This window comes from Dermacentor variabilis, chromosome 4 (genome assembly GCF_050947875.1).
Source record: "Dermacentor variabilis isolate Ectoservices chromosome 4, ASM5094787v1, whole genome shotgun sequence".
NCBI classification, from domain to species: Eukaryota; Metazoa; Arthropoda; class Arachnida; order Ixodida; family Ixodidae; genus Dermacentor; species Dermacentor variabilis.
The window spans coordinates 43,549,437-43,574,932 of record NC_134571.1 but is presented as its reverse complement, the minus strand read 5'-3'; the positions used below and the strand labels follow the sequence as shown (position 1 = coordinate 43,574,932).

The following is a 25,496-nucleotide window of genomic DNA, read 5'->3' as shown; positions in this document are numbered from 1 at the left end:
CTTCGGAAGCCTAAGGACAGCCTTCCCGAAGCTAAAAGAAAACTATCTCATATACCAAGCGGGGCGATGCAACAGCTGCGGAGTATTTGCGGCCTTAGCGGTTCTCTTCGCACTAGGGCAATTCGCAGCCGCAGATGTGCACGTATTTCTTGCACGTATCTGCAAGTATATTTCTTGTCGAACCGCGTCCAAACACCCGCGTCCAAACCGTGTCTCAGTGTGCTGTCCCCAGGTAAGCGGCCCGCACCCCAGACCCCTTCAAGAGACTTTCGAAACACCCTTTATATACAGTCTTTGTCGAAAGAAACTAATACATTGCATGCATATGCAAAACCGCCTCCTCGTGTCTCTCTCTCTCTCTCTCTCTCTCACAAACACACACACACACACACACACACACACACACACACACACGCACACACACACACACACACAAACACACACACACACACACACACACACACACACACACACACACACACACACACACACACACACACACACACACACACACACACACACACACACACACACACACACACACACACACACACACACACACACACACACACACACTTCGGAGAAACTTCGGAGAGAAAGTTTATTACGCACTTCTTCCGCATCTGTTGTCGCCCGCTGTGTCTTTCCTCTTAATCCAGAGTGTGTGAGTGATCATCATCATCGTGGGCTGTGCTGCCTCTTCGCCGAGCATCGGCTAGTTGGTTATTCATTTTTAGGCGGACACATCGCTCAAAGATACGAACACAGGTGAAAGCACATGAAAAACGACACGTTGCGCTGTTTATCAACTGATTTATTATTGCAACAGACAAACCTTTAAAAGTACGCTATAGTGAGTCGTGAAATGCATTAAAGAAAAACATGCAAAACATAAAAAGGGGTCGGCCATCCTTTTACACAATATATAGTGCACGCGTGTGGTCTGGTCATACGTCAGTAGATAAATATGGGAATTATTTTTTTCCACTAGCAAAATAGATGGTGCAGGGACACATTTCTCTTTAAATATTGGTGCTCTATGGGCTTCGATTATTTCCCCGGTCATTTGGTCGCTGTTATTTGCTAACACGTTACTTTTTTTTTTTTTTTCGCATTCAGGCCGGCAACTGCACTTCTTACAATGTGCACCGAAATGGCTACTAACTGCTTTTTTTCTCGTTGTATAATGGCACTGGGTTTTAGTTTGCTTTCAATTTCATATATATATTACTGCTAGAAACATTTTACCTAAGTTTGCATAAATATAAACACTACAACATATGATCTCCACATAACCGTTCGCTTCACGACAGTTACACTATCTTATATGCTTCATATTACGTTGACCTCAACTACAGTTCGAGTCTGCAAAAAATCTGTCCTTATGTCTGTCACCACCCATCCGGCTTGTGGAAATACGTTCTGCGCAGGAGAAAGAAGGGGGGCTTATTCGGCTGGCTACTCTTGGGGGCGGGTGGGGGGATTCGGCAATGCTGATGCTCCCGTTGTCCTTATTTCTTTGAACGCCTGTGACTATACTCTTTGCCCTTCTTATACATCATCTATACATCATCTTCGGCGCTCTCGGTAAGCCTGACAAACGTGTTGCATCTGATTGCAGTTTTCTCGCCTCAACGGACGCTTAGACAGCGGTGTTCAAAAGACCTGTTGCGATTTTTAAGACGGGTTTATGCTTGAAGTATATATGGTATAAGACCGGGCTGGTTTGTGTTTACATATTTATACATATACTTTCAGCAGCTGCATGTGTCATAATGAACCAAACATGCTGAGATGATGCCTCGCAATCGCAAGAATACGAAACGTGGTCATGTTCTAGATGGGCACATCACTTCCCACGTATTCCTAGACAGACTTACGCTTGTGACAGAGTGTGACTGGCGTGATGGACTCCCCCCTTGGGTTCATTCCTTGCAGTTTCATTTCTATAGCCACAATTTTTTCCCCATATACGGCAGCAAACCATGTTCCCTCTCTAGTTATCATGCTTGCGTTTTTCCTTTTGCTCTTCTCACTTTCTTCTTCCTTGACAAAAACCTTTTCAGCCTTTGTCTAACGTATACGGGCTAACCCGCGCCTTCCCCAAGTATATCGTCCGGCTGTGTCAGAGGTGGCGAGGTTCCCTGGTGATCCGGACACTCTAGACCCTTGGATGGCGAGTATACCAGGCGTCTTTTATTCCCGATGACATAAAAACTTATTGCGTACAGCGTGAATTTTTTTTTCAAGCACACTGAGACAGCCTCGACACAGAGTGCACGTCTAAATGAAAATCGATTTATGCCTTAGCAACAAATCTTGAACTTGAAGAAAAAAAGAAAAGAAAAACGCTGCCGCAAGAACTGCGCGGCTGGCTCGTATGGTAATCCGATGAGCGTGCGCCCTCTGAGCAGTGACAAATACGCAAGGTCCGCGCTCCCAGAGCTAGCGCTATGTCCTTCTGTTCGCCAGTGACCGCTAGGACGGCCCCCCTGTAGCTTCCGGCACGCTGTACGGATTTAGCGAGACAGACCGCGGCGGCGCTCGAGCAGCCGGGAAGTATATGGTACGCGCCGGCCTCCCCAATAATAAACAGAGGCGGATAAACTCGATCGGGCCCCGCGAGGGCTTCTTCTTCGCTGCCGCCGTCGCTCAGTGTTCGTGACGAGGATGGCGGCGGGGACCGGTTCGTCCTTGCCCCCGATGGCCGACCTCGGTGCCTCACTGCGGCGTCGGAGAGGGCGCGGTCGCCGCCAGAGAAGCACGGACGAGCCTCGCGGTGACTCCGTGCGCGCTGTCTCGCAGCGCGCCCAGCAGGAAGCTGAAGTGGTCCTCGTCCGCGTACTCCAGCAGCTCGCAGGAGATGCGCCGACGCCCGAGGGCCTCGCGGTAGGCCCGAGCAGTGCGCCCGAACCACGGGGGGTCGTGCTCGGCGTACGTCACCTGCGCAAGCGGGAGATGAAAGGACGTCGTCGTTACCGTGACGTTCGGACGGGGCTCCTTCCGGAGAACCCGCTCGGAGGCCTGTGGCCCTGCGAGTGTCAAGTTCCCGGACGAGATGCAGCCGAACTGAAACGGAGGGGGAGGGTGGGGTCGCACTTTCGGCCAGTTGCTTACCCTCTGTCACGTATAGAGCCGAACAGCCCAATTCACATAAGTAGCTTAATCTGGTCCGGTTGGCTTATTGTTTGACATAGACGTTTTCGCAATGAAGAAGAGATTAAAAGCGTGGACAGGTATGACACGCACATCTCTGTATGAAACTACGAACTAACGCTACACTAACCAACACTAACGAAATATAGTCTCCGTGGTCGGCACAGTTAAGAGCCAAGAAACGCGAGAAAAAATTTTAATAAAAGAAAGGACGCGACGGCTGCACGCTTGTCGAAAATTTCCGTTATTTCCGCTCCTAGTTCTTCAACCAATTGGAGCTCATTGAAACTGAGCTATTCACTAAAGTGAACGAACGTTAATACGACCTCGGATGACAAATCGATAGCCGAACTGTTGACAGTGCAACATACTGAACTGTGTAGCTCTGGGACTGGGGAAAACCTACCTGTAGCACCATATAACCACCACCTTTGGTACTAAGATAACGCAAAGTCAACGCTCTTACAGTTGTAAACACTTATAAATTGAGCGTTACGTTTCACGCTAAACTGGTTCGGCACCCACGACATAATAGTTGTTATAGCTGTTCAAACAGTCATTACAGTGCAACATACTAAACTGTGTAGCTCTGGGACTGGGGAAAACCTACCTGTAGCACCATATAACCACCACCTTTGGTACTAAGATAACGCAAAGTCAACGCTCTTACAATTGTAAACACTTATAAATTGAGCGTTACGTTTCACGCTAAACTGGTTCGGCACCCACGACATAATAGTTGTTGTAGCTGTTGAAACATTCATTACAGGCTGATATATAACACAGGTGGCTTCGCCTGCTCCTTTTCCTATTCTGCACAAGAAAAAAAAGTCAATCGCGAGATTAAAAAAAAATAATAATCTGTTAAGGGATGGTGTTGTTTTCACTGAGAAGAAATAGTTAATTGGGAATTATTCATAAGTTAGCTTTTCTAAACACCGTCCATCCATACATTGTCTTCTGTTGAGAGCGGTAAGCGTGAAAGCTAAGACAGGGTGCAGCGCCTTGCGAAGGAAGTCATTGCTGGGAGCTTTCCCATGCTCGAAGTAAAGGGCACGAGAACACCACAGAAGCACCACATTTGCGCTTTCTCAGGCGCACTATGCACATATTGCATGAACGCGAAGGTCGAACACTGCGTCTGTTGAATTGCGAAGCTGCTGTCATAAATATTAAACTTTTAAATTGTGAAGTTTAACGTTCTGAAACTGCACAGTTGGCTTTGAAGGACGCCGTAGTGGCGCCAACTTTTTCTGAGAGTGACGTCACGCGTGACGGAGAGCTGCCGCGGGCCAATCGCAAGCACGGCAAGGACCAATCAGCGAACGCTCTTCTCTTCCGACCTGCGGCGCTTGCGCGTTGCCCTTTCCCTCCGGCAAGACATCCGGCCACGCCGGCATGCAACCATGCAAAATGATAGCCAAATAACGCTATTCGCTTCAAAAGAAGTTAGGAAATGGCCTCCTTTGGAGCTTCCCAATTTCACCGGTACAGAGAACGACGACAGTTATAGTAGCAATGGTGACAGTTCGGCCATACAGCTTTGTGCAGGTTCAACAGCAGCGCGCCCAAATTCGTACCACGACGTGCAGGTGCGTCGGCAGCTTGTCGACCAGCTGCAGCGGGCTGTTGCGCACCGCCTGGTCGGTACCGATGGCTGCGTCTCGTGCCACAGAGCTGCCCAGCAGCGCAACCACGTCCAACACGGGCGACAGGAGGAGAAGGCCTCGTAAGCGGGGTTCCCCTGCGAACGTCAACATTGTACGACAAATTTCACTGCTGTTGAAACTTGAAGTTTATAACTCGCGTATATTGAATCAGTGCCCGACATGATATTTATATACAGGAATATGTAATATAGTGAAAACGCTGCACCTCTGGTGAAACACTTTGCCTATATTGAGAAAAGGAAGAGGATGGTATGGGGGGCATAGGTTGACGAAAGAAGTCCTGAACACAGAAAATCGACACAAATGTCAGAAGAGAATATCAGAATGCGTTCAAAGAATACGTCTCAAAAATGGTTTTGGTGATGGAAAATTTGACAGCCGCCATGGTTGCTCAGTGGCTATGGTGTTGGACTGCTGAGCACGAGGTTGCGGGATCGAATCCCGGCCACGGCGGCCGCATTTCGATAGGGGCGAAATGCGATAACAACCGTGTACTTATATTTGGGTGCACGTGAAAGAACCCCAGGTGGTCAAAATTTCCGGAGTCCTCAACTACGGCGTGCCTCATAATCAGAAAGTGGTTTTGGCACGTAAAAAAAACCCCATAATTTTAATTTGACAGTGGTCCGTTTGATGTACTTAAAGGGCTCCTTACCAGGCCACATAACAAATTTTGGTTATAAGCTGGAAGTGTTCACGTGCGCTCTAAGAAATGTTCTGCTGCAACAATTTTAGAAATTAGTTCATTAATAGCAGAGATGGAAATACTTGATGTGGCGCGAACCTACGATTTCAGGAAGCGAGCTTCACAGCTAACATATACACTCTCTCCACGTTTCCCCGTATAGCCTTCGCAAGCGTAATTACTCTGTACGGGAGACGGAAGATCGCGTGACGAATACATCAGGGGCCCCGTCTTCTTTTGGAGCGCATTACGCCCGTCCCTGCGTCTAGCGTCGGCGTCCATCGGCGTCAGCTCTCGGCGTAACCGAGCGAACGAGCGCAGCGAAGAATGAAAGAGCGAACGCAGAGCGCAGCGGGGGTTCAAAGACCGCGATAGAGAAGAGAGCGCGAGGCGGAAAGCGGAGGAGGAAGGTATGGCGAAAGCGTGAGAAGACAATCGTAATTCTTGCACACTGCAGCGTAGTGCCGGGCAAGACGAGCTCCGCGGCGACAACCGCTATGAGATGGCGCCAGAGTAGCGCGCCGACGTCTGTTCACCGATGGTATGCGGCGATCGCATCCACCGATACCATATATAAACAAAGCGCTGCATGACCGGAGGTCTGTCTGCGACTGCTGCTGTGAATCGCGCCCACGCATCATCCACGCGCTGTCTCTCCCGATCTTACGATTAGCGAAGCAGTCGCGCCACACACTGCCCCGTTTGCATGCAATGTGCCGCACTATACAGGTTGTCCGCGCCAGTCAATATATCGCGAAATGAAAACACGGATAGGGGTGCGCCTAAATTTTGCATTAGGGCGTATCGCAATCGTCGCTGAAATTTTCTAAATATCCCTCTCTCTCTCTCTCTCTCTCTCTCTCGCGCGCGCGCGTGTTTTTGCTGGGTGACGCACTTCAGTTGACGCGGTCCCGCGCGCGAGCTGTTGCGTTTGTCCCGCTTCGTGCAGCAGACGATTTTGCGCGCTCCGCACGAAAACATCTGTTAAGTGCCATAATCACGAGCAATGAAGCAGGCGTAGGAGGATGAAAGAGCATGATTGCATCTCTGGAACACGGTAGAAAATGGCACAGTTTCGACCTCTGCGCGCGCGACTGCACGACGTGGGAATAAGCAGACGAAGCAGTACATCTCTTTTGCTATACAGTATACGAAGTAAAACAAGAACACGTACACATTCTGTTCGTATGTTTTATTATTTCACTAAACTTTAATTCGTCTATTGAAGGAACAGATTAAACGAATGACTGATGTTTCCTTGAATAATTTTCGAAGTCATATGTCACTATGAGCGACGTCACAGCACTTCTACGTATGCAGCGTATTTGCGCGATATACGTCCTCTCTGGCTGGGAGCGCGGGGCCCGCGAGAAGAAAGGCAAACTGTGTTTGGCTTGAAATTTAAGCTCTTTGCGAGGCACGCAGGGATATAATACTTTGCGGAAACGATCGTTAGGGCGCATTGTATGCACTATGCTTGTCAGCTCAAAATGGCCAGAACTAGCGAGGGGCCCCTTAAAAAAAAATGCTATAGAACAAGGCGGGCAGCAGGAGAGTCGCGAAGCAACAGCAACTCTTCTGCAGCAGAATCATTCAGAACAGCCCTAACTTGCATCGGCCTCTTTTCCTCGACACTGCAAGTGTTGTTATCCCTTGTATTCGAGTGAATTGTCGAACTGAACATGAATGGAATAGCAAAGACTATCCAATTTGTATTCTGCGCAGCTAATACAAAAGAATGTAGTAATACAGCGCAACTTATGCATTTCAGAACTCCAAACAAATGAGATCAACTGCTTAATGCCCTCAGTAAAAAAAAAAAATGCGACATAAACATTTCACGAGAAGTAACAGAGAATGCAGCAAGCAATATATTATATAATTGACAATACAACAAATAAAACAGCTACGTGCAGGTGCTGCACACGTCACTGCTTTCGCTATAGCAGTCAATACTCTGCGTTCTTTTAGTCTTTGGCACACAGAGCCCGAACAGAGTGAAGGCATGGAGGGAAAAGGAAAAAAAAGAAACAGCGGAAGTTTAGCATGACACAATTTTTCAAAAAATGCAGGTCATAACGCTTGGTCGCGAACAGCTCTCTTGCTTGTATGGAGGTTCATTTGTTTCAATAGCACGGTAAATATCAAATTTGTTGACGGGGGGGGGGGGGGGGAGGGGGATAGATTAGGGTACATATGGCTGATCTCGATCCAACTTCACGTGCCATATGCCTACCTTCCCTGCATTTCTATTCTTACCCAACGAGAAAAACCGTCTGTCCGTCCGTCCCGTAAGACGATCGCTTTCAGACAGCGCCCGCAGCAACGAGCGAATTCACCTTCGTGCTGCCTCTCGCTTCAACGCGCGCTTCAACACAGAGCACACGAGGCTGTCAGCACTCGCCGCACTAAGCCCCCATCGCAGATCGCTTTCAAGATACGGTCACGTAAAACGGTCCTCGCGGCCGCGCCAGACGCAGCCGCCGCCGGAGTGCGCTTGATCACGGTTCATAATGGTCATAGCGATAACGGCTTATAATGATCGGAACTTAATCAGCGCACCTGGACGTGCGTTCGCTTACGTCATCAATTTACCTTGCGTTCGCGTCGCCGCAGCGCTGTCGTTTGTACTGGTCGGATAAAGTTTCATAATATTGATAACGACACCGGGCTGCGTGGAGATGAGCAAGTGCAACAATGCTTGCGCGCATACATACATTTTTTTCCTCTGCCTCGCTGTGCTTGCGCCCACGCTTTTATTGCGCTGCATCATCGCTGAATCAGCGTGACTGCCTAACATACGGAGATGAGAGTATTGCCCTTCGCACAGCTTCAGGGCACTTAGACGGCAGCCCTTTCACGAAAGAGAAGATCTTGGAACCGTGGCCTCGTGCGTCTGCGATGTATAAAGCCGAGAAATCGCCACGCTACGGTTCCCGAAAAACGCCACACTCTGTGACCGCTTGTGATTGACTATGAACGCTTGACTGCGTGTGCACAGTGCAAAGCGTGAACTTCTCTCTCCCTTCTCGTCTTTCAGTCCCCTTTCCTCAGTGCGGAATATAGCCTGCCGCGCTCAGCCTGGTCAACCCCTCCCTGCCATTCCCTTCTGACCTCTCTCTCTGTGTCTCTCTGTTTAGCCAACTTGACTGACAAGTTCTAACGAGTAGTACTCACCCTGTAGCCGCGTGGCGACCATGGCGGCCAGGTGGGCGCCCGCAGAGTGGCCGGCCAGCACCAGCGGTCCGGACCTGAGCGCGAGCACGTGTCGGGCGCAGCGCGCGGCCGAGTCGACCATCTGGTCGAGCGTGGCGCCGGGCGCCAGCGGGTACCCGGCCACGGCCACGGCTACCCCGGCCGCCACGAAGGCATCGGCGACGAAGGCGTGCGACTGCCGGTCCCCTGCGACCCAGTAGCCGCCGTGCCAGAAGAGCAGCGTCGAGCGGCACTCGCCCGCCGACCGGCCGCCGTGATACAGGTCCAGGCACTCGCGAGGGTGCTCGCCAAACCTGCAGCGCGCGACCCCGCACAGAGCACGGAACCAGAAACACTTGGAGTCACATTCCACGTGGGCGAAGACGGCGTGAGTGCGCGGACAACTATATAGCACCGGCACAAGGTGAAAAGCATGGCACACTGTGAGTATATACTATGCAGGGTCCTTGCGCAGCGGTTCACGTATACATGCTATCTTTATTGTCATAAAATGAATATAGCAGTCTTATAGTTGCCGTATATGCTGGCGCACGACCGGGCTAGATGGGGAGACGCACGCGCGCGAGCCACCTAACCCGGCCGTGGCTGGCGACAACTCATTCCCCCACTATAGGTTATAAATAACTATAAGGAAAAAAGAGCATGAGTTATTGCACTGGTTAATGCCCTAAAACACATGAAAATGCAGCGACGCAAGGGTGGGAAAGTTACGCGAGAACTTTGATATCGAAAATTATCGATAGTTCTATTATGAAAAAGAGATCATCGTGGTGCGGCACGTCACTGCCGATAGAATGCCACTGGTTGCGTGCTCGTACATTCTATATTTTATTTTTAAGAGCTTGGCTAACGTCAGCTGGGACATTCTGTATATACTTATTCCTACTTGTAGCATGGTGTTACCGATCGTTACAGAACATGCGCCGTCGGGCGTAAACGGTAGCAGTAACAATATGACAGTAACGCTATGCTAAATATATTATAATATTTCACAGTTTTAGAATATCGGTACAGCTGGCCCCGCAACCACGACAGCCTATAGGCAAACTTCTTTGCACGTGCTACACAAGCTGTGCGCCGCGCGTACTCTTGTCGCAGGTTGGCTATATGACGCGCGAGATTTACAGGCGACGGATATACTAGTTGCAGTAACGGATGCTACAGATGTCTCTATTCTCTCGAGTTAACTCTCACTACTTTGGCAGTGCGCATACAGGTTTTATAAAGCCAGTTTGCTGGTATATACGTAATTGCATTCGGAGCCCATACTGTATAAACCTCGTATGCTTACTATAGAGCTGGCTAACGTTGCTGTAGTATACAGGGTGTTTCAGCGAACACTTTCAAAAATCTTTAAAAGTTGCCTGTGGCAAATATCACAATTCTAGTTCATGAGCTAGTCTACTCGAAGCGGCGGACAATACTTGCACAAAAAATTGACCTGCAAAATCGACTAATTCATAAAAATTAGCTAATTAAGTTTGTAACTAATTGCATCATGGCGCATATTGCACTTGACAAATGATAGCCGTGGAGTTCGCAAGGCGGATCCACTTGGACCGAATTTTCAAGATGACACCAGTTTCGAAGTATAAGTTCCCGAACCTTGCGGAGAAATGCATTGGGGTTCCAGTTAATTTGCTAAGAAAACGTCGTTTCATGCACTGAAGCCACAAGCAACTGGAATACCAATGCATTTCTCCGCAAAGTTAAGGAATCTATATCTCGAAACTGGTGTCGTCCTGAGAATTCGTTCCAAGTGGATCCGCCTTGCGAAGTCCACTGCTAGAATTTGTACATTGCAATATAAGTCACAAGATAATTAGCTAAACAGTTAATAAGTTAATTCTTGTTAATTATTCAATTTTGCATTTCAATTTCTTGTGCAAGTAGTGTCCCCCGCTTCGAGTAGACCGGCTTATAAATTAGAATTGAGCTATCTGGCACAGGCAACTTTTTAAAAATTTGAAAGTGCTAGCTGAAACACTGTACATATCCACAAGTACATCCGGCGAGAAACCGATGACCGGTTGGCAAAGCAAGCTTTGCTTTAAATATCACCGTGCTTATCGCTACGGGGCAAGCGGCCGTTGAAGCGCGGCTTACTGGGTTCGAACACCACCTGCTGCCCTAAAGAATTGTGCGGTATAGGGTGCTGACATCGAGGTATTGGAGCGGGTATAGTTTATACTGCAGGAGGCGCTAGCCGCAGCGCGTCTCACCTGATGTCCTTTTGTGCAGCTACGCGGCTTCTGGTCTCCTCGCTCAAACGCGCCGTCTCCCTGAAGAAGTGGTCCACCAGCGCCTGTCCGCATAGCCGATGGCCCCAGCAGCTGGGCAGGAACTCGCTGTCTTCCATGACCGACGTCGCTTCTGCTACGCTGCGACCGCGCACAGAGGCGGGCGGTGACGTTGTGGCCGACTTTTATATGGCGCCCTAATCTATGCGTCCCGCTCTATGTAGCCTTCGTATCTGCCTGCCGTTGCCGATAACAAGCCAGGCCCGTCGGCCGGCCGCGTCGGTGGGGATAGCTCGTCAGGAGGCGCCTTTATGGTACTTCATATTTTCTTTTCTTTTTAGACTTTTTGAAGCATGAACAGCAGCATGTTGATTACGGCTATCTGGTCGAAATTTATGAGGTGGGATTTGTGTACGTTATAGGAGGAACGTTAGGAGGTCGGCCACCCCGGGGCAACTCTTTGCAAAAGAGCTCAGATGAGTGCTTAACGTTAATGCACGTATAGTATAGTCAATAAAATAGAATTGGAATGTCTTCCTCAAATATGACCCGCATTTAACTATCGTAACAGGAACGCGACTCCATGATGACATTTCCAGTGATCTTTAGATCGATGAATTGCATTATTTTTTTTTTGCCGTGATCGTCCCGGGAGGTGGCGTTGCAGTGGTTTTAAAAAAAATCGATTTCACCTACTGAAGTCCCACAAATGAAAAATCATAAAGTTTTATACTTGAATCGGAACTTTACGGTGAGTTTGTCCACCTTGTGTGCTGTGTACACAGACCACCATCATCCTCCCCTGACTTTTTATTGAATTTACATAATTACAAGTCGACGCAAATTCATGGGAAAATATTAATGGCAGGTGATTTCAATCTTCCTTCTAAAGAATTGTCGTGTGCTCCCACGCGTGATTTGCGTTATGACCAGGCCAACAGTATGCTCCCATTTGGGTTTGTCCTAGTAGTACACTAGATAACTCGATCGCGAGCCGGGTGAGGGCAGCTCGGTTTAGGATATTGTGTCGGTCTCAATTTGATATTTCTATTGAGCTCGATATATCTGAGCATAATTTTATGATACCGTGATTACTGAATGAGCGCTGAATAAGCCAGTTGTTAAATATGAGAAAGATTTAAGTCATGCTAATGATCGCGCCATACTTGATGAGCGCTGGAGTCTTGATGATAGCATGCCGGATGATGGTCCTTCTATCATGTGGAACCATGGAAAAGTGCGTGTGATAGCTTTGCAGTGATAGCTTGCAGTGATAGATTGCAGTGATAGCTTTGCGTTGTCCAGAAAAGTCAAAACACGCAGCGAATGCGCACAGTTTAGCAGACGTATAATTCATAGTTAAACCAGATATTAGGGAATGCGATAAAGAAAACGATTAAAAATTACAAGCTTATTAAGGAATCTTCAGAACGACCACCTCCGGTATGTTCGGTCCTGTGATATCAAAATACTTTACAGTAAGTTTACACAAATTCGTAAATTCGAGTCCGGAGACATTCTAGCGCTACGTGGGAACCGAACGATCAGATTTATAGATAGTAAAGCATAATGCAGTTGAAATTACGGATCCTTATAAGGTAGCATGGGCGGGACAGGTAATGAGGAGGGAAGATAACCGGTGGTCATTAAGGGTTCCGGATTGGATTCCAAGAGAGTGGAAGCATAGCAGGGGGCGGCAGAAAGTTAGGTGGACGGATGAGATTAAGTTTGCAGGGACAACATGGACACAATTAGCACATGACCGGGATAGTTGTAGAAGTATAGGAGAGGCCTTTGCCCTGCAGTGGGCGTAGGTGATGGTGATGATGATGATGATGATGATGATGATGATGATGATAAGGTTGCAAATAAAATGAGCATCTTCATTCTGTCGTTTCACCTGTTGAAAGTGGTGAGGAAGTAAGCGCGTGCTCAAGGGCAAGCGATTTGCCGGGAGTGACCGGAGGAAGGAGGAGGGGAGGCTGTCGCTCGTTTGTTCTTCGCTATAAGGCGAGAAAAAAGGCGCATGCTCTCGGGCAAGCGATTTTCCGGGAGCGACCGGAGGAAAGAGGGGAGGCTGTCTGTCGCTCGTTCGTTCTTCGCGAGAAAGCGAGGGAAAGAGCACCTGCTCTCGGGCAAGCGATTTCCCGCGAGTGACCGGAAGAAGGAGGAGGGGAGGCTGTCTGTCGCTCTTTCGTTCTTCGCAAGAAGGCGAGGAAAAGAGCGCGTGCTCTCGGGAAAGCGAAATTCCGGCACTGACTGGAGGAAAGAGGAGGGGAGGCTGTCGCTCGTTCGTTCTCCGCGAGAAAGCGAGGAAAAGAGTGCTTCCTCTCGGGCAAGCGATTTGCCGGGAGTGACCGGAGGAACGAGGTGGGGAGGCTGTCTGTCGCTCGTTCGTTCTCTGCGAGAAGGCGAGGAAAAGAGCGCTTGCTCTGGGGCACGCGATTTGCTGGGAGTGAATGCAGGGAGGATGAGGGGAGGCTGTCACTCGCTCGTTCTTCGCGAGCAGGTGAGGAAAGGTGCACGTGCTCTCGAGCAATCAAGTTGCCAGATGAAGGAGCAGGAAACTGTCGCTTGATCGTTCGTCGGTTCAGGCTATTCGCTTACATCGACCATAGACATCGATGGTTTCTGCATAGCTATTTACACTTTTATTTCCCAAGGCTGTGTGTTATCGCTCCTGAAAGTTGATACGAAGTTGCCAGGCAACCGTGATATTGTACGTAATGCTTCTCCAGGCCCCGGGCAACACGCGAGTTTCCCATCAACGCGGTCGGCGCCGCTTCTACTGAGCGACGGTGGCGTTGCCCTAGCGTTGGCAGTAAACGCAAGATATTATTATGTTCAAATTTACGTGGCCGGCAATGTAATTCAACCACGAAAGTCAGACGGAAGCTCAGCAAGGCTGCTCGCGGTTACACGCTTCTGTTATCGCAATCACTTGTCCGCCGACTCATCGTGGCACAAAAGCGGGCCGCGCGCGAGCTGCGAAACGACCAATAGTTGATGTGAACTACAAAAAAAAAGCATTCGAGTAGATATTGGAATGTTTATTTACTTCATGATGAAGTTTTAACTGCACGTCAGGACAAGCTGGCGCGCTGGTTAGAGCGAAGCATTCTAATGACTTTTTCTTGATGGACACAACGGTCAATTAATTTAGGTGTATATGATAAATATATATACACCTAAATGTGTACACCTATAGTCTTGATGGACACAACGGTTAATTAAATTAGGTGTATATGATAAATATATATAGACCTAGAAGTGTACACCTAAAGGGGTGAGGTATTCTCAAGCCGCGTCTGTGCGGCTTTTTCCCCTCATCCACCTCCATTTACCACTTCTTTGTATGTGTGTGTGTAAATGGAAATCGAATCAAATCAAAGACCATCCAAGGGTAACCACTCGTATTACTATACAAGGTGGTGCAGTAACTGCGGCTAAAAGGGAATAAAATGGTACCTTGCGAGTGCCAACAGACAGCAGGTAAAAAAATTTTTTTTTTTTCATGAAGTACTGAAGTTTACCTGAAACGCAAAAAGAGCACCTTCTTTTTATGTGGGCACTTCTGTGCTTCTTTTCTAAAATTTTGTAGCAGTGAAATTGATCTTTCGTCTGCACTCTGCGCTCATGTGATTCCGTATTCAATTTCTTGTTTGCCCGGTGAACACAGCAGCGACCTCGGCTCCTAAATGAGAAACCCACTTTGCCAAGAAATTGCTTGCGCTGTGTGTGTTCTCGGTTCACACGATATTATTTAAAGATGCAAACAATGGCAAATCACTGCGCAGCGTAGCGAACGTGGCCCCAGAGCACCGCTGCGCGCCATTCGCCCGTCGCCATATTGGATTTGAGTGGTTTCGCCAGTTTGTCTCAGAAGCGTGCTCGGGCGAGATGTTGGCTATCTAGATTGAGTTGTACTAGCCACAGATTTAGTAACATTAAAATTGCTAATTATGACTGGAGTGCGATATTATGTGCAGTGCTCTGACGCAAATACTTTGCTTTTTCACTAAATGACGTGGACAATGTTTGTAGGCCATGGGTGCATGTTGAGAAACACGTTTAACTCCGAGGACCAGGGGGCGTTCGGGTGATCCATGAACTGGCTACCGTTGGCTATATTGGTATGGCCGGCACTTGCCTTCCCTACATCCGCCATCGGTATGCTGAGTTCTTAACTTTTATGCTAATACCTGTGTTTTTTTTTTCTTTAAAGCTGTCAACTTTACCATGTGACTGGTTACTGGCTTGTGTTACTATTCCTGAGAAGCTTGGAGACCGGCTACTCAAAAGAAAACTATCGACCAATTAACTTTCACCTGTTGCAAATTGTTAGAACAAGTCACTGTGAGCTTTATTACGCATTTTCTTGAATCTAATAATTTGCTATCAGAGTTTCAACATGAATTTCGCAAGTGTTTGTCTACCGTCACCCAGCTTGTGTATACCATTATGAAATTACCTTAACTCCCGGCGCGGCCGGTCAGATAGATCCAATTTTTCTCGGTTTCAGTAAGGCTTTCGATCGCATGCCACACAGCAAATCTTTAAATAAACTCGAATCTTTCGGACTTTCTGCTATCATGGTTTGTCGGATAAAATTTATTTATCGCGCATACAACAGCTCGTTGAAGTTGGCGGCTGCTCTTTCAGCTGGTTACCTGTCTCATCCGGTTTTACTAAGGGAAACATTCTCGGACCAATTCTTTTAATTAGATTAGCATTCTTAGGGTGCACTTCACGGACGTTCCGGGGTGTGTGCAGGTATCTAACCGTTTTCCTTTCACTCCAGCTTGGGTCACTGGGTGTGTGCCTCAGGGTATACCCTTACAAAATATTTTATAGAAAGTCTATAGACAGTCTATAGACTTTCTATAAAAATTTTTGTGAGGGTATATGTCGCTGGGTCTGTGTCACTGAGTAAATGCCGCTGTTCAACGACAAAAAAGATCTTTTTTGTCATCCAGTGCTGAGCGGAATTGAACCCGCGTCATATATATCAAACACGCGCTATGCGCGGACTTCGCGGCGGTGCCACCAGATGGCGCAGGGTGTCCAGAGATAAGCTTGTATGGCACCCGATTAATTCTAAGCAGGCTAGGTGACTATTCGTCACCGCCCCGTTTCAAAGGGGATGCCAATAAATTGTCATTATCTTCATCATAAGCGCGAGAGGAACCCGGCTGCAGCGCACGCCTCATGCATGACGCGTTTGTCGCATTGCTTCAATGCAAGTCGAATTAATGTCGACAGTCATCCTGGGATAGTTTCTGCCCGGCTGTTTTAAAAACGTAAATTAGTGTTTTAACCACAGCTATTAACTGAGATGTGCGTATCCGCTTATTTGCGAGCAGCAGTATACAAGGCGACTGAGCGAGCCGGAACGAGTGCGAAAACGTCGTAATTTCCTGCTCCCGCGTGACCACATACTGCGCCATGACATCAGGACGCAGCATCCTCCTGGGAAACCAACCGAAACTGGCTATAGAAAAACTGTTATATTAGATTATTGGAATCAATGCATTCTGCCGGTGCTAACATGCGGCGAAGAAACTTGGAGGTTGACAAAGAAGCTCGAGAATAAGTTAAGGACCGCGAAGAGAGCGATGGAACGAAGAATGTTAGGTGTAACGTTAAGAGACAGGAAGAGAGCGGTGTGCATCAGAGAGCAAACGGGGATGGCCGATATTCTTATTGACATTAGGAGAAAAAGTGGAGCTGGGCAGGCCATGTAATGCGTCGGACAGATAATCGAAGGATCATTAGAGTTACACAATGGGTGCCAAGAGAAAGGAAGCCCAGTGGAGTACGGCAGAAAACTAGGTCGGGTGATGAAATTAAGAAATTCGCAGGCGCTAGTTGGAATCGGTTGGCGCAGGACAAGGGTAATTGGACATCGTAGGGAGAAGCCTTCGTCCTGCAGTTAACATAAAATAGTCTGATGATGATCATGATGATATACAGTGCTCTACGGCTTGTCACTATTTTTTCTGTAGTTTAGATGTCTGGGACTCACATTTAACGCAATAACATGAATAATCAAAAATATAATGGATGCACCCCTTTCAGTTTCTTGCGTTTGCTTTTTTCCCGTTATCTTTTCTGTTTAGTTTATCCCAGGAACATCATGGCGCTCCGCGCTGCCAGTTATTCGTACCTCACGGCAAATGAGGTTCCAAGTTAAGATAGTTTTCGAAGATATGATATGGTACTACCAAATTGCGACGTTTGACTGCATAGTTCTATTTATCGGTCTTTTTAAAACTTACTAATCATAGTACTGATTAGTTTTGCGTTCCGTAAAACTAGCGAACTTTTTATAAAATTTAAAGGGGACAAATTTGATACTAGAATTTACTGTTTACACGAAATAGTCACAATGTTTACGAGGGTTTACCAAGTTCCTACGCACGAAATAGTGTTATATCTTAGAGTGCACAATAGATTGAATTTTGCCCGCTCAGATTTATTTTTAGGTGCAGCTAACTGCTAAATGTAAACTAATTTATCTTACCGACAACAGCATTTTATGAGGTGCTGAGACATACGCGTATAATTACGATATTGTGCACCGGCACAAAGATGAAATGACTAGTCGAGTAATTAATGAAGCCTCACGAATCGAAAAGTTTGCCCTGGAATACGTTAGCGCTACTTACCTTTCATTGACAAGAAAAGAACTCTTTTTTTGTTGTTGTTGTTTCCTGTAACCTATAGTTCGCGCATGCCTTGTATATGATGGTTTTGGGCTTGTAAACCTGTGATCCGGCTCCGAATGAACCACTGTTAAAAGTTTGCGCTTGTGTGTTTTGCTTTCTGTCTGTCCTTGTCTCAGGTTTTTTGCACCAAATACAAAAACAAAAACAAAATCCATTTAGACAGTTTAGAGAAGGTCCAATGACATTTGGCTATAAATTTGTCTATAAAGCCTGTCTTTAAACAAATTATATGGACAAAATTTAGACACATTGTATAGGCGAGTCTATGGACGTACTTATGGCCTTACACTTTTACAACGAGTATTGGCTATAGAATACGCGTAGACAAATTATATAGAGTGGTTATAGGCAGCGTAATGACTTATTGTCTTACAATTTTATCAACCATCGTCTATTAGATGTTCATATGCAAATATCTATAGAATCTCTATATATTCTTTATAGACGTATTCTCACACTCTTTATTGACTACTGTTTACAGAATGTCGACAGAAAAACTCTACAGAATGGTTCATACATGTTCTATAGACGGTCTAAATCTATTTTCGTAAGGGTAATAACTAAACAGCAGAAAAGGAAACGGTGGCTTAGAACATACCTTTGGCAGTGATAAAGAGGGAACCAGGTACTATCCTCGCCGACAAACTTGAATGCGGCTCAGAGCATCATTTATTAACAAGAGGCCGCGGTTTATCTTTTCTATGTGAGCTAGTCTATTGTTGGCGACCATGACCACGACCCCGACGCCAAACAGAACTCTACAGAGTACGGAGATAACGCGGTTGCGGATGCAACCCGCGGATTAAGAGCCGCACAAAGTTTATTGTGTGCTCTGCCATCCATAATGATTTCGATCTCCTGCTGACTCTTCCACACATCGTTATGAACGAGGCGCAGCGCGCCGTTATTGCAGGTTAACTGTTTGAATGTCAGCGGAGTGTAAGCAACGTTACCCGACGAAGGTTAACGCAGGTAAGCGCCCAATGATAAGTGCTATAGTGCCGTAGAGCACATCGCCTTTTCTTTATTCCTTGCGGCTAATCCTGTCAAATTAAAAAGAAAAAGACATCACAGTGGCTTTTTACAGAATCACGGTCTAAAGTTTCGAATGTTGTATTGCGGCACTGACTGCACCGTTTGTTGAAGACGCCCATATTCCTGCAGATCCTTTACTTTGGATTTCTAGTACTTTGCCATAATTAACATTTACAGGTTCGTGGACATTGTTTTAATTTCTTTCTTATTATTTTGTGGCAGTAAAGGGACGCTTAAGAACAGTAGCAGCTTAACATGGCCAACATTTGAGGACATGTGAGATAGCGCCATCTTTCGGCGGCAGCCGTACGCCTCATCGTAACAGAATGGTGAAAATACGAAAAGAAGTATATCTGTGGAACAAAATTAGTTTTCGAAAACTAATCGCGCCTATACATACTAGAGCACTACTGGGGCATTCTGGTGAAATTCCAGTAGGTCTCCGCAGAGCAAGTCCAAGGGCAATAAAATCGTCGCCGCGCGCCGTATGCTGTATATGCGAGTGAAAGCGTATGAGGGTACGTGAGCCGGCGATCGCGGCTCAGTTTCGCACACGCTAGAGAGGAAAGCTGAGAGGAAGCGCGCCGTCTTCCGTCGCGCGCAAGGGTCCCAAGGAGAGGGTAGAGAGGGGGGGGGAGCGCATTCTACTCCACGCCCGGGCCACTGTATCTTGAAAGCCATCTGCGACGGGGAGAGTCCACCGCGCGCAGTATTTTCGCGGCTTTCTTCGCGTTCATGTGAGACGCAGTGCGAAGGTCAATTCGCTCGCTGCTGCTGCCGCGCTTCCTCACTCCAGCGTTTTTACAGCGAGAGTAAGATGTGTTATGTTTGCTTATGCGCGCGTGACAATATGCTTGTTAATTTAGTTGGTATGTCTATGTTTACAAGTTTATACGACCAATGAAACTACTATCATTACTTCGTATAGCTGTCCACTAATTTGCTATCGCAATCGATGCTTGGTCTTTCGGGCGAAACTGCAGCTTTCGTTTATTCATACTGCGATAGCAATTATATGGACACTCCAAGCGAATCTTCGCCGTCGCCGTGAAGTTCTGTAGAAAGTACAAGTGCGATAAGATCCTATCGCGTCGTGCGTATCGTATGCTCTGGGTGCGAGTGAAAGCATGTGAAGGCGTGCGAGAGTGAGTCGAAGAATAATGGTGGCTTGATGCGGGGGTCATGTTGGAGGTCCCGCGATAAATCATGCGCAAGGCGGTGGGTGTGGGGGTGGGGTGGCGAGCGCGAGGATACCGCGGTCAAACGCGCGCTAAGGGGGAGGGGGGCAGGTGAGCCTATATCCTGTGCTGCCCGGCCGTGGCTGCGCATGGCTGTTCGCGCGGCTGATCGCGTACACCGGCCGCGCCCTCTCTCGGAGGTAATAACCGGCGGGTGTAAACGTGGGAGAACTGAGATGGCAGGTGGCTGCATGTGAGCTGTCTTTCCGTGCACCTCCAGTGCTCGGAGGTGGCGTAATCTCAAGTTTTTTTTCAGGCGCGTTAAAACAACAGGCATCAGAAGCGTTCGCTTCCGATGCTTCCTCACGCCATCATTGTGACAGTGAATGTTCGCAGTGGTCAAGGGAGATCTGTTTGTGTTTGCTATGCACACCATCTTTGTTAATTTATTTAATAAGTGAATGTTTACTGCAATTTATACGGCCGGTAAAACTACGACCCTTACTTAGTGTAGTTGTCTAATACCTTGGTATCGCTATCAATGCTTCGCCTTTCGGGCGAAACTGCGACTTTTTCTTTAGTTTTGTCTTCTCCTTCTCCGGTATTCTTTTCTTCTTTGTGTCATCTCAAACACCTCGTCTGAAGTAGCAAGCCGTGCATATAGCAGGGCTGACATCTCTAGCTTCCATTAAACTCTTTTTTTCTCTCTCACTGCAGGCTGCTGCGAGAAAGGCTGCGCGGATGTGTTGCGGCATTCATGTATCGATTATCACGCAATATCTGCGAGCGGTATCCTTGTCAAGACCAAACAAAATCATAAGAAAGCATAAAACAAAAGAAAGCTGCATATGTAGTCTCCGCAGCAAAGGAATTAAAGATTTACAGACGTACGGCTTGCGTACAGTAGATGCGAAAATTACGGTATATAACGCAGTGCAACTGATCAGTTCGCTATTGTAAACAAATGTTTTCGTAATTTTTTTCATTCGGCGACTGCCTTTCTGATAGGTAAGCTGACGGTCATTCAATTAGTTATAAGTAGTTAATTACTTCCCACACTAGTCTGTTACAGTTTGATCTGCAAATAGCGTGAAAACAGGCGCAACTTCAATCCCATAAATTTAGCATGTTTCAGCCGGTCTGTAAATGTATTACAGTTTACGGAATACTGTAACCGACGTTGACGGCGGCGGCAGCGCTGGTAGCGCCTCCTTGCGACGGTTTCGTCAACCACAACGCGTTAGAAACGTTTTTGAGTTGCGTCTTGATTCTCGAAGACGGGGGAAACACAGTAATAAATCCATTATACGCAGACGATTGTTCCTGTCAGCACCTTTGCATCAGCAGATGGGTAGAGCATAGTTGCGATAGGCTGTAACGCTATAATGCAGCGCTATAATCTGTGTGCGGGCGCGCGAACGTGTGAGAGTGAGTGAGAGGGTAAGAAAATGGCGTTCCATGGTACAGGCGCTCTTTACCACTAACTATACACTCTAGGTTAGCTACTCGTACATGCATTCAGTTGCAGCGCGGTTTACTTTGGTCCTTTGCTGCGTGCAGTTCAATGCGTGGCGACGATATGAGGATTCAGTACAAGCTCCGCCCACAAAGCCACAGTGCAGCGTCTGCCTCCGCCCTCCAAAACGTAGTACCTATATAGCTGAGAGACACCGTCCACCTCAGCCTTGATGTCAGGAATATGAGCGAACGCAATTCGCCGGCGCGCATCTATACAAATTCTTTGGAAAGCGGTGTATCTGCCATTGTATTCTTCGGCTGTCACCGAGGAGGTCTCGTTGTCACCGACTATACTCGCCTACTTGTGGGAGAATTGTGGCATATGTGTCATTCTTTTTGAGGGAGGAAGCCACACTCCCGTATGCGCCTGCACAGTACAGGACAGAATGCGTCTCTGAAACGATCAAAGACGCCATATAATTTTTTTCTTTCCTTCCGACATCCCAGGGCGAGAGCATGTATAGTCGTGAGGAGCCTCTGGATTTAGTCGCGCTACGCATGGCTTCGTCTAATGTGCGCCTAAATGCCTGGCACTCGCTCGCCTTAGCGGTTTCGCCTTGATCATAACACAGCCGCCGAGACATGCATTAAAGGCGTGTCCTCGAGCTCGCCAGAAGCACAACGCCTGAGGCTGTGCGCTATCAAGGCGTGTCGCATCACGACCAGACAAGAAACATGCTCGTAAATGGTCGAGCCTGTGTCACACGACGGCAGCGTGTAACGTGCAGTCGGGCACACTGTCGTCTCCACATCGTTCACGAGCTTCGATCTGACCCTGTAACGTCCGTTCCCAAAGACTCTATACAGCTGCTTTGCTGGGATAGGCACGTAAGAGCGGCAACGTCGACCGCATTCAGCCGTATATACACACACACACACGTACACTGCATGCCATGTTGACAACGCTTGCACGCGACCATCGAAGACAACCAACGCTCTTCGTCGTGTCGACTGCATCCCTCAATTAACACTTGTGGTGGTAGACGCAGCTGTTCGAAACGGTTGCAAAAGGGCGCAGCTGTTACAGTTCGTCTCTCCCTGAAATCGGCGGAATGTCTCTTTAATGTGACGGCATAAACACTATAAAATTGAAAGTGGAATCTTGGCCGCGGACGCTATAGAAATAAAAACGCCTGTTATCAGTTTCAGGCATGCTGAAGAATAACTTATTGACTGAACGTACGAATAAGGGGGAAAAAATGAAGTGTCTGAATGACATCATTTAAACAGATAACCATTAGCTTTCCAGTAATAGAGCTATAAAAGTTGTTAAGATAAATCGTGCTATGACGTCATGCATTTCGGAATCGTGTATTCGGGTCCAAACCACATTGCATTCAAAAAAGGAACAAGGGCTCAACCTAGGAAATTTCGAAAAATTTACGCTGCGCCCTAACGACCCGAATGGATTATATATATATATATATATATATATATGCGGTTCCGGCGCGAAACTCAAGAAAGGACAGCTTACGTTCTCAACTAGTCATGAACATTTTCCCCTTGAAATGAATGAAAGTTTGGTTCTGAAAGTGCACTTTAGTAATCTGAACCGATTTAGTTTTGTTCTTTCAAAGTGAAGCTTTCCTGGCTTCTCCCCTCAACCTTGGTGTACCTTTCTAACATCTATGCTGCGAGCGCACTCCATGCGGAAAACGTATCCTGCACCCTTTCCGCTGTCTCAGCTCTGGTGCACTGTAGCGTTCGATTAAAGGTTGCGCGCTAAATACATGTCTTAGTTCACTCACGTGATTTATGACGCATGTGCACAGTAGCAAGCTGTTTAAACAAGCGGAAATCTTCAGTACGGGGTCTCTCGGCAGTAGCAAGAGCATATGCGTTTCGCAAATAACTGGAAAAGGTACTCAGGACTACTAACCAGTCTGAAAGAGGCATCACACGTACTTATATGAGACTGCAGAAGACACTTTCTCAGTTGTGAATGGCGTCCCCTCAGAAGATCCAGACAGCTGCGGAACAAGAAAAGTAATCTGTCACATAAAGAGAGCTGCGCACGGTGCACTTCATGTGTTGCGCTTCAGCGTACCGTTGTCTAAAACGAAAAAAAAGAAGGCTTCACTTACATGGACAAACATCAGGGACGTGTTCTGCCATTTTTTTATGTTCCCTTTAACAGTGGGAATGTAACATGTCTGCCGCAACGCCGAAGAATGAAAAAAAGAAAAAGGAAAGCGCTGGCAAGGAAAAGCCGGGAAACGAAATGAAATAGAAGAACAGGAAATAACTATCTCCGGATGGATCTCTTCAGAAAGACCGGTTTCCTCGGTGCGTGAGGACATTACCGGATCTTTGTTTAAATGTCTAGAGTGACCGTTAATGCCTCTCACGCCGCCGACTAATTTCGGGTCCTTTATCAAATGCTGGTTTTAACATCAAGTTGCCTAACTACGAGTGGCCATAGCGCTGCATTTCCGCACTTCCTCGTTGGTATTCTCTACGGACGCGAGCGCGTGAGAAATCTGCGTGATCGCAAATTTGAAAGGGAAGAAGAAGCAGAAAAGACTGGCGAGGAAGGATGTTTCAAGCGACGTATTGGCACAGATGAGCAAAAGTGCTACCTGCGCGGAGCGCTACTTAGCCCCTGAGACCGCCAAGAATGCAGTTGCGGAGGTGTCCTCCCAAGGGCGCACGCAGTTCTGAGTGGGACAAAACGCGGTGGTGCGATTCTCCTCCTGTTATTTGAAGGAGTACACATATTGCACAGCTGCCCAGAATTCTCCAACCTGCGAAGTTAACGGCAGAGGAAGCAACGGGAACCGCAGCCTATAAACAACCGAAACGGCGGCACTTTCGCGCCACGCGACATTCCCTCGCCACACATCCGGGTGGTTGTCGGCGCATGGAACCGTCGGGTTCGCGACGACAGCGCCCTGGTGCCGACCCAGCGGCGTGTGCCTAAAGCCCACGGTGCCAGCGACCCCCGAAGGTCGGCCTGCGACTCACCGTCCGGATCCATTGAGACGGAACAGCTGTTCGGTGCTGCCGGCCACGGGAACGCGAGACGTGCCGCGAGCGCTTTCGCCGCGCACCGACGGAGGGCGCGGCGGGCGGGAAGGCGCCGGCCACCTGCATGGCTGCGCCGCCGGGGGTTGCTTGCTGCTGCCTCGGCGGAGGGAGGGAGGGGCATCTCGCGGCGGCGGCGGCGGCGACGTCCGCCGCTCTCAGTAGTGGCGAGCAGCACAGCAGCAGCCATCGGCCGGCGAACCCTCCCAGCATGGCGGCTGCGGCGGCGGCGTCGCGGCCCAGCCAGCGGCGGCAGCAGGGCGCCGGATGCGGGAATACGATGTGCCTGAAGGGCCGGCGAAGGTCGTCGTCGCCTGTGCTCGTCGTCGTGGTGGTGCGTGTGTGAGTGCCTTGGATTACGCTGCCCGCGCCGACCGTGCCCGTGCGGTTCTGCGCGCGCTGATCGGCGCCTCTGTATGGTTCGGGTGAGTGGCTCCCTTCTTCGCATCGGCGTGCCCCTGTACACGCACGTCAGGTGCTCGCCGCCTGCAGCCCCCCTTCGTAGGAAGGCTGCAGCCACGGCGGCGGCCGTTGACGTATACGCAGCCCGAGCTGCGTCACCTGCCTGCCTTCTCTCGCATTCACGGGGGGCAACGATCTCACGCGCGAACGACGACGCCTGCTTCGCGAGGTCTGGCCAGTGCGTTGCGAATCGCACGGAACTGTCAGGATCGGGCGGCTGACATTTCCCACTGAACCGTATCGCGCTGCTTGCCGCTTCGCTCGTCCAGTCCCCCGCGCGTAAGATCAGTCCGATGCCCGATGGAGGAGAACCGACGGCTTCCTCTCTTTGCTTTTTTTCTCGCGCACCCCCCTGTGCGCTGCATTCCTCGCTACCGGCCGCACGTGTGATCATGAGCTTTATCCATGGCTGGAGATGACGTGCGCGCACTGTCTGAGCTATTTATTCGCTGACTCTGGACAACGGTGCACACTTGTTACGTCGCCACTGCAACGGTTGCGCGACACCGGCCTTCAGCAGCGTCGAATTTTTCTAGCCGTCGCGCTACTTGAAGTTGAAGCCAACCTAGCTCGCGGATGCGAAA

General features: G+C 48.4%; 2 protein-coding genes across 4 annotated transcripts in view; one reads left to right on the top strand and one right to left on the bottom strand.

Moving 5' to 3' along the window:
- Positions 1–2,573: 2,573 nt before the first annotated feature.
- On the bottom strand, positions 2,574–24,893 carry KFase (kynurenine formamidase). The gene is made up of 6 exons (XM_075688822.1): positions 24,391–24,893; positions 23,332–23,396; positions 10,950–11,108; positions 8,689–9,020; positions 4,737–4,900; positions 2,574–2,943 (listed from the first exon to the last, which is right to left on the bottom strand). The coding sequence occupies exons 1-6, from the start codon at positions 24,661–24,663 to the stop codon at positions 2,722–2,724; spliced, it is 1,215 nt and encodes a 404-aa protein (XP_075544937.1). The 5' UTR covers positions 24,664–24,893; the 3' UTR covers positions 2,574–2,721.
- Positions 24,741–25,496, top strand: part of LOC142579031 (uncharacterized) — a 135,903-nt gene continuing 135,147 nt past the window's right edge. For 2 of the 3 annotated variants that reach the window (XM_075688825.1, XM_075688823.1), the window contains exon 1: positions 24,741–24,875. In XM_075688825.1, the coding sequence (XP_075544940.1) occupies positions 24,867–24,875 (9 nt within the window). In that variant the 5' untranslated portion in view covers positions 24,741–24,866. The remainder of the gene's footprint in view (positions 24,876–25,496) is intronic. The other variant, XM_075688824.1, reaches the window with a different exon arrangement.

Bases quoted from the DNA above. Each gene is read 5' to 3' on its own strand.
- KFase (XM_075688822.1), bottom strand. From the start codon at position 24,663: ATGCTGGGAGGGTTCGCCGGCCGATGGCTGCTGCTGTGCTGCTCGCCA. The intron at 23,397-24,390 runs GTGAGTCGCAGG...CTTGTTCCGCAG, and splicing joins CGTCTCAATGGATCCGGACG to CTGTCTGGATCTTCTGAGGG. The intron at 2,944-4,736 runs GTACGAATTTGG...CCGCTTGCGCAG, and splicing joins CGACGCACCTGCACGTCGTG to GTGACGTACGCCGAGCACGA.